The 8668-nt window shown below is 49.2% G+C and overlaps 4 protein-coding genes across 4 annotated transcripts; 1 reads left to right on the plus strand and 3 right to left on the minus strand.

The window, feature by feature from the left end:
- Positions 1–184: 184 nt before the first annotated feature.
- On the plus strand, positions 185–2046 carry ARB_06073 (uncharacterized protein; the record flags this gene model as incomplete). The annotated part of the gene is made up of 8 exons (XM_003015716.1): positions 185–238; positions 358–444; positions 526–598; positions 669–768; positions 843–1388; positions 1447–1493; positions 1557–1849; positions 1912–2046. 8 exons carry the CDS (start codon positions 185–187, stop codon positions 2044–2046), a joined length of 1335 nt encoding a protein of 444 aa, XP_003015762.1.
- A 1069-nt stretch (positions 2047–3115) lies between these two features.
- On the minus strand, positions 3116–3762 carry ARB_06074 (uncharacterized protein; the record flags this gene model as incomplete). Its single annotated transcript, XM_003015717.1, has 3 exons — positions 3116–3419; positions 3462–3665; positions 3722–3762. The coding sequence occupies 3 exons, from the start codon at positions 3760–3762 to the stop codon at positions 3116–3118; spliced, it is 549 nt and encodes a 182-aa protein (XP_003015763.1).
- Positions 3763–4032: 270 nt separating this feature from the next.
- ARB_06075 (transesterase (LovD), putative) lies at positions 4033–5367 on the minus strand (the record flags this gene model as incomplete). The annotated part of the gene is made up of 4 exons (XM_003015718.1): positions 4033–4158; positions 4235–4813; positions 4887–4957; positions 5091–5367. 4 exons carry the CDS (start codon positions 5365–5367, stop codon positions 4033–4035), a joined length of 1053 nt encoding a protein of 350 aa, XP_003015764.1.
- An 884-nt stretch (positions 5368–6251) lies between these two features.
- Positions 6252–8053, minus strand: ARB_06076 (alkaline serine protease (PR1)/allergen F18, subtilisin protease SUB7; the record flags this gene model as incomplete). The annotated part of the gene is made up of 6 exons (XM_003015719.1): positions 6252–6315; positions 6385–6622; positions 6689–6794; positions 6857–7393; positions 7449–7910; positions 7946–8053. The coding sequence occupies 6 exons, from the start codon at positions 8051–8053 to the stop codon at positions 6252–6254; spliced, it is 1515 nt and encodes a 504-aa protein (XP_003015765.1).
- Positions 8054–8668: the final 615 nt, after the last annotated feature.

Below are 8668 nucleotides of genomic sequence, written 5' to 3' on the forward strand. Positions count from 1 at the left end.
CGATTTTTTTGCTTGTTTCTTCTTTCGACTGCAACTTCGACTTTCTTCGTCTCCTTCGACTGTCCGGACACCATCGTCGACTCGACTTCTTCCTCCTCCAGCTCTCCCCGTTCCCTCGCAGCATCGTCTGTCTCCCTGTACTATAAACCCTCTTCGTTTGGACGCCCGGTGCCGATTCTTCAAGATGTTCAAGCTCGCCCGTAGCAAGCCAATTGCTGCGGCTTTCAGATCCGCCGTCGTGAGTTCCCCGTTCCCGCCTGCATCGAGCCATAGCCACAGCCATTGTATCTCGACAGGCTTCCTTTCACGTCTTGATGTCCACGGGATGCTAACATGTCGGACCTGTGATGCCTGTAGGAGTCGCCTCTTCGCACCAGATTCGCTCAATCGCAGCGAAGGAACCTCTCCATACACGAATACCTCTCCGCCAACCTTCTCAAGTCTGTTAGTATTGGCCAGCTGTAGCTCCCATTATCAACCAGCAACCCATAGCCTTTGTCTAACGCGCCCGTGATTGCTATATAGTATGGCGTCGGTGTTCCAAAGGGTGAAGTTGCCCGCAGCGGCGAAGAGGCTGAGGCCATCGCAAAGAACATCGGTATATTTACCTCCGCCTGACCTAAATTTGACTAAATCGGAAAAGAAAGACGGCTAAGGATATGATGTAGGTGGTGAGGACATGGTCATCAAGGCCCAGGTCCTGGCTGGTGGCCGTGGAAAGGGTACCTTCGACAATGGCTTGAAGGGAGGTGTCAGAGTTATCTACTCGTATGTGTTCAAGCCCAATCCTGTCGATGCTGGCCGTTTGCGGCGTCACAGAGCTAAACTAACCCTTTCTCCAGTCCAACTGAGGCCCGCATGTTCGCCGACCAGATGATCGGCCACAAATTGATAACCAAGCAGACCGGTGCTCAGGGCCGTCTCTGCAACGCCGTGTACATCTGCGAGCGCAAGTTCGCCCGCAGAGAGTTCTATCTTGCCATTCTGATGGACCGTCAAACCCAGGCCCCCGTCATCGTGTCCTCCTCCCAGGGTGGAATGGATATCGAGGCTGTTGCTAAGGACACCCCCGATGCCATCACCACCACCCCAATTGACATCCACACTGGTGTCACCGATGAAATTGCCCGAAACATTGCCACAGGTCTTGGTTTCTCTGAACAGTGTGTTCCAGAGGCCGTCGAGACCATCAAGAAGCTCTACAAGGTCTTCATGGAGAAGGATGCCACTCAGATCGAAATCAACCCTCTCTCTGAGACCTCTGACCACCAGGTTCTTGCTATGGATGCCAAGCTTGGCTTCGACGACAACGCCGACTTCAGACAGAAGGAGGTCTTCTCCTGGAGAGATACCACCCAAGAAGATGCTGATGAAGTCAAAGCTGCCGAGTATGCTCTTCCATTCGGCCCTCTATATCTTATTTGCAGCTCTAACTTTTGCTTATAGATCTGGCCTCAACTTCATCAAGTTGGACGGAGACATTGGCTGCTTGGGTAAGCCCATCTTCAATACTCCCTACCTCTCATCAACGAAGTACTAACTCTTCGGCTATCAAGTCAACGGTGCTGGTCTCGCCATGGCCACTATGGACATCATCAAGCTTAACGGTGGAAGCCCTGCCAACTTCCTTGACGTCGGCGGTGGTGCCACCCCTGCTGCTATCCGATCTGCCTTCGAGCTCATCACCAGCGACCCCAAGGTCACTGCCATCTTCGTCAACATCTTCGGAGGTATTGTGAGATGTGATGCCATTGCTCAGGGTTTGATCAATGTCGTCCAAGAGATGAACCTCCGTACTCCCATCGTCGCCAGACTGCAGGGTACTAACATGGAGAAGGCCCATGCTTTGGTATGTCTATCCTACACCTCAATTGAAACAAGGTGATCATTTTCTCTAACTCTATACTATAGATCAGCGAATCTGGCCTCAAGATCTTCTCCATCGAGGATCTCCAGGTCGCCGCCGAGAAGTCCGTCCAATTCTCCAAGGTCGTCAAGATGGCCCGAGACATTGATGTCGGCGTTGAATTCACCCTTGGTATTTAAATCACGGACCACCAATTTGCGACCTTTTTGCATCCTTCCCCTCCCTTCTTGTGTGCCTGAGCCCTTCTCGCCGGGAGTGAGGGAAGGCCCAACGAGTCAATCTAGGCGTATGCTCCTTACTCAGATCCCTAACATGCCATACTAACCGTTTTTACTCCTCCTGTCGCAGAAAAAGAGCATTAGGTGAACCCACGACCCCCTGTTTGAAGTTATCGGTCCATATGTCTTTTTTTGCTTCCCCTCCCTTTCCGTCTTGTGTCACTATTTTTATTTTAGCACGTAAAATGTGGGTTCAGTGTATACGCCACATGTTAATCTATAGAAGGACTCATTTTTTTTTTCTTTGGAAATCTGTAACTAGTTATATATAAGGATATGTAAGAGGAGAAAATATTGATTGTGGATGATGACCCCGAAGCTTAAGAAATCTAGCTGTAGAGCTTAACTAGTGATACATTACAAATTTCCAATACTCCCTCCATCGCCGTTCTTCCCGTATCTGCTACTCGACAGCCTGGCGTGCTTAATTGGATATTATGACTAGTATTTCAATTTTCTCAGGTTGAACATGCGCCCGAGGACGAAGTTGAATGTTCCAAACCATAAGAATGCGCCAGAAAGCAGATAAATCGGGGTAACTTTGCTGCCAGCCCAAACCCATTTTCTTGGGCTCACACCCCACGGCCATAGCCAATGCCATGGAGCCGGCCCATAAAGCACCTGGGTGACTACCCGTCGAGCATATACTTCGTTGGGCGTGGCGCCATCCTGGCTGTGCACAACTCTTCGTTCATATTCGGACCGAATAGGATGATAGAGAGAGTCTGGCACCAAACGACGTGGTGTACGTGCAATCCGGGACTGAACACCGCCAGTTATGATAGTAACGACTTTGACACTATTACATTCAGTTAGTGTCGGATATTATCCGGATATATGCAGAGTGTAATCCGCTGTGCATACCCAAATGGCTCCAATTCGACTCTGAGTGTGTCGCTGTAGGAATGCAATGCGCCTTTCGTGGCATTGTATACGGAACCGAAAACATAGGGGATTATCTGTTGAATTATTAGACGGCTTTTTCAACCTCCTGGAAAGCATATCTTACCCCGGCGACAGATCCAATCTGCACAATGGTGCCTTTGGCTTCGATTATGAGTGGCGTAAACACCTTGCACATATGGATCACTCCTATAATGTTGGTTTCGAACGTCTGACGTACTTCGTCCATGTCAACATCAAGTGCTGGAACCGTATAGTCTTCGAAATTAATACAGTTAGCCCAGGAAACATAGAACAGGAGAAAATAATGGCAGACGTACTCCGGCCACTGGATACAGTCATTAGCAAAGACTGAAAGTAAAGCACCCTTTCTGAATGGAATTACTTACGCATTGTTGACTAGAATATCTAACCCTTTGCCTTCGCCTAGCCTGGACTTGACTTCGTCAAAGCATGCTAGGATGCTCTTTTCGTTGTCAACCACCAGGTCCAAGGCCTCAATTCCCTTCTCTTCGAGGTCCACAAGCACCTCTTTATTCCTGGCAGTTGCAAACACTCGCAAACCATTGCGTTGGAATTCAAGAGCGAGGGAATGGCCAATACCTCCAGGCGAACAGCTAAAGGAGATGTGTTAACTCCTCTGCTATCACCAGACTGGGATTTAGGTACTCACCCAGTTATGAGGACTGATTTACGGTTATCTGGTGAAGACATGGTGGTATATTGTTGTCAGTCGTGCCCTCAGGTGATATAAATGTGTATTTTGTACTGCAACTCTCCTATGTTAAAAGTGAAAAAGTGAAGTTGTAGTTGGCGTGGACCTTGGAAGCTGTGAAGTCATAACAAATAAACTTGCCGAGGCCAACTAACGGTAACCTAATTAACCAACTTAGTTAACTAGTTAGTCCAACGTCGACAACTAGTCAAATTAAACTACTTCTTAGGGCTAGCATCATGAGATTGCTTTCTTGTTACCAGCCTTTGCTAGAGGCCCTCAATTTTGTATGCTGCAGCTTCAAGTTCATCCAGCAGGTCCAAAGCAGCAATATCGAAAGGAGGAAACGAATGCATAAAGAGGGTACCGCAGATACCAGCTTTCATATCCAACCACTATATATCAAAGAATTAGGAGGTGACACATTTAAAAGTAGCAGCTAGGTGTCAAGAGATAACGGAAATCACATACCCAGAAGGCGTTTGCAGCCCCAGCCCAGGAGATAGATCCTGGGTAACGAGCACCCGGGACTCGATCCAGGTTGATACTTGCTGACAGACCCATATCAATCACCTTTCCCGGGTTAACAAGGCGACTCATGATCTTTGGGCCGCGGTCTCGAATTGCGTTTATTTCTTTATTACACTCGAGCTGGGGAGAAAGAATCGTGTTGATGCTTTCGGGTCGCAACACGTTCTCACCACTGCGAAGTATCATCTGCAAGAATCTGGTAAATTCCTTGGGCGTCGAGTATAAACCAATACCGCCCAAATCATCCTTCGCTGGGATTGTGTATGGGACTGGAATCGTGGATAGGCTCCCATCCGGTGCTCGTTGACAAAGTTCAACACGTCTTGCGTTGAACAAAGGATGATTTTCAGGATGGAACGTGGTTGCCGTGATACCGAGTTTTTGAAAGATATTCTCTTGCATGAAATCCCCGAGCTTCTGATTTGAAACTTTTTCGACTACACAGCCAGCCCAGTCAACTCCAGGGCCATAGCCCCAGGATTTTCCCGGCTCAAAAGCCAAAGGCAGATGGTACGTTTCCTATAGAAGGTGAGGTTCTCTTCTTCTCAAGCATAGTGCATCTTCTAATGGTTATGAATAACATTAGACTTACCCTGGATGTTACATCAGTGGTAGCGGTGTGATTGTGATACTCCGCCCATCTCTTGACAGATGAATTGACAGCTAAATAGACGAACCCACTAGAGTGAGTTAACAGTCGTCGCAAGGTGACCGTTTCCTTAGCTTTACGAAGAATGGGTTTCCCTACCAGCGCGGTCAGTCTGGTATATGCGCCTGTGGAGATGAATAAACATACCATCATTACCATCTTCAAACCCGACGATTATATCTGGCTCAGCCAGCTCGGGTAAGATGGCCCCGACGTCATCATCCAAGCCTACTAGCCCCTTTTCAACAGCAACCATAACAGCAACAGCCGTGACGATCTTAGTCATAGATGCGCACCAGAACATTGATCTTTCCGTCACAGCATCCCCAGACCCATCGACGTTTTGAGTGCCATAGGGAATAGAATGTAGTACCCGGTCTAGAACCCCTTTAGTAATCATCTCGATTATCCAGAATTTTTCCATCCTACCTTTATTAGCAGCCGTAAAAACAGCTGCATGAAACCTGCAGTCACTTTTGGAGCAGGTACGCTCCAGTATATGGGTCAAATCCATTGTAAACAGTTGGTGCTCTGGTATCAAGAAGTTATAGTAAAGGAGTAACTCTGCATGATCCGGTCCGAGGGAGTACACCAGTCTTATTATATAATAATCTCCATGATGGAGGTCAAAATATCTGGCTTATAGACTCATCGCCCGGAGTCCTTATTTAGCCATATTTCGTACTTGTGAACTTGCACAGGCATGCGGCTGCATGGTCCCGGAGTACGTTTTGGGCTAAGTGGAGCTGAGGCTATTAATAGCAGGTGAAAAGATGTTGCATTTCCGTGGGTATAATACTTCCAAGTGATCTGCCCTATCAAGTGTGTGCATAGAAGACATTCATAAAACGAGGGAGGATGTTCCCCCAGTGTCTAGCTGTTAATTCACAGCTGATGAGACAGGCTGTTATCAGTGAGATTGATGTTGTTGTTGTTCACGGAAAGGCAAGTTTAGACTGTGTGGCTGCTTTTAGGGCCTTGGCGTTTATCAAGCGGAGACTGGCCTGGCCGCTTTAAGCTGTTCTTGCAGGTAAAATTAAGCTCGAAGACTGAACAAGCGCCGCCGGAGCCACTACTAGTAAGTCGAACTTGCATGAAGCGAGCTTGCAGCGCCGCCCAGTCGAGATGCCAATATCACGCTAAGTATTGAACCTCAAGCTAAGGGTAGTGACTAAGAGGAGTTCAGGTCAGGAAAAGGAGAGAGAGTTTTAAAGGAACTTCATGTTAATCCATTGGTATGTACATAGATGGACGAAGCTACCTGATTAAGGAAAGAAACGAGGCACAGCCGTCAAAACAGTAAGCTATTTACAAGTCGAAAAGCTTCGACCATTGCTCTTCATATATGTTCAAGGGGAAAGAAAGAAAGCCACTAGGGGAAGTGGTTTACTCATGAATTCTCCAGTCAAAAGCAAGCTTCCAAGGAAGGTTACCCGCTTACATGCCAGATCCGTTGTTGATGAGCTTGCTGGTGGTGCTGGCGCCGGGGTTCTGGATGACATCGATGGCCGTCTGCTTGATGGTGTCGCAGAGGCCGGGGCCACCGCCCTTGCCGAGGCCAATGAGGTAGGCACCGAGACCGGCGACGTGTGGGGTGGCCATGGAGGTACCGGAGAGGACCTGAGATCCACCACCTGGCTTGGCGGAGGTGATAGAGTCACCGGGAGCGTAGACATCAACTGGAATTTATATTAGCACTGTTTCCCTTTGTCGCCTCTAGAGGTAAATAAATGGAATATACATACCAACTTGACCGAAGTTGGAGAAGTCGGCCTTGCTGTCCTGCTCGGTGGAGGCAGCAACGGTACAGATGGAGGGCTCGGAAGCTGGGGAGGAATCAGCGGCATCGACCTAGAGATATGATGATTAGCACAATGGACGCAGTATATGTTTCCGAGACGGAAGGCACTTACGTTGTCGTTACCGGCGGCAACAGCCAAGAAGACACCACCCTTAGCAATTGCTGCAGCGGCGTCGTTGGAGGCCTGGGAGAAGGCACCACCAAGGGACATGTTGGCGACGGCCTTGTCGGCACCCTTCTGCTGGGCGTCCTTGGTAGCCCATTCCATACCCATGATGACACCAGAGTTGGAGCCAGAGCCGTTGCAGTCGAGGACCTTCACGGCAACGACGTTGCTCTTCTTAGCAACACCGAAGGTCTTACCACCAATGGTTCCAGAGACGTGAGTACCATGGCCGTTGCAGTCCATGTCCATGTCATCAACGAAGTTCGCACCCCAGGTGGCACGGCCCTCGAATTCCTCGTGCTGGATATCGGTACCGGTGTCAATAACGTAGGCAGTGCTGCCCTCGCCAGCAGTGCCGTCATAGTAGTAGGTGGTGCCACCGGGCTCCTTGGAGCCGACACGGGCAAGACCCCAGGATGGAACGTTGTCCTGCTGTTCAATAGCGTTGATTTGGACGCGGGCATCACGTTCAATGTATTTGACCTAGAAACACTGTGAGTTGATGGTATTCATTTAGGGAGATATAATTGTTGCGTACATCAGCGCGCTTGGAAATCTCATTGATCATCTGCTCATCGAAGTGACCAGAGTATCCCTTGAGGCCAGTTGGGAAGCGGTAGGTGTGCTTCATACCACCCATGGCTTTGGCGCCACGGCGGATCAAACGGCGGCGGTGGGTGCGGTTAACCCAGGAGCGGTGGGAGTCGAAGTCCTTGTCGGTCATGCCATCGTTCATGACAACAATGTACTTGTCAGCGAGGGTCTGGACACCAGCGCGAGTCTCCATGATCTCAGCGCCGTTGATGACAGATGCCGCCGCCAGGGCGAGAGGGATGGCCTTAGTAATGAAACCCATATTGAATGGTAAGCTTTGTGCTTTTGGCTGGTGAAGAGGGAAAGGTGAAGGCAATTGATTGCTTGGAGAGAGGAAGGAGAGAGAAAACCAGAATTCTGGTGGGAGAGGAGGGCCTTGATATAGATTTTTGGAATTGGGGTACAGCTTATAGTCATGTCAACCAAAAGGTACCCATTTACGGGAATCATGAGAGCTCCGTTAGCGGAATCCCTTGGCTGTCGTCCTTTCACTTCCCCATCAGCACGAAAATTGGGTACCAATTCGCCGGCCTTCGATATCCCTGGCATCGGAGTGCCCAGGCAAGGCGCTTCTCGAAGGGCATGATTATGGTGTCCTGGGCTAGCTGGTTAGGCTGTGCTTTTGATCGGCATTCATCTCGTCGTATCAGGAAGCAGTGAGAGAATAGAGAGAATATGCAGCCGAAGGTATAAGTCATCTGGTAATTTTGATATTGAAGCCGGAATGTAACATTCAGCGAAGATCACTAAAATGGGGAGGATGAGGCCGGCTGGTTTCGGACTCCCTATTGCTCGCTGCTATGTGGTGGGTCGGGAGAGCATGTATAGATACAAATGTTGAAGCACCGGAGGACATCCGTAAAGGGGAAGAGATGAGACGATAGTGGGCACGAATGAGGCTTTGGGATTTCGGAGGCCCTGAGAGCGCAGATCCGCTTCTTCAAGAGAGGAACGGTGGGTGTGGATTGGCCCCCGCATTCTGATAACCATGAAAACACGGTTAAATCAAGGACAGCAGCATTATCACGCAGAGAATTGGCGGGCAGGGGTCATGCGGAGATTTTCATTGCGAAATCCCAGACATGGCATGAAACCCCGCGAAAAAGACAATTCAAGCATGGTAATCCTTGAAGCCTATCCAGGGGTAGGAAACCCAAACTCTGC

The sequence above is a fragment of the Trichophyton benhamiae genome, assembly GCF_000151125.1.
Source record: "Trichophyton benhamiae CBS 112371 chromosome Unknown Abenha-G-c-322p01.r1, whole genome shotgun sequence".
NCBI classification, from domain to species: domain Eukaryota; kingdom Fungi; phylum Ascomycota; class Eurotiomycetes; order Onygenales; family Arthrodermataceae; genus Trichophyton; species Trichophyton benhamiae.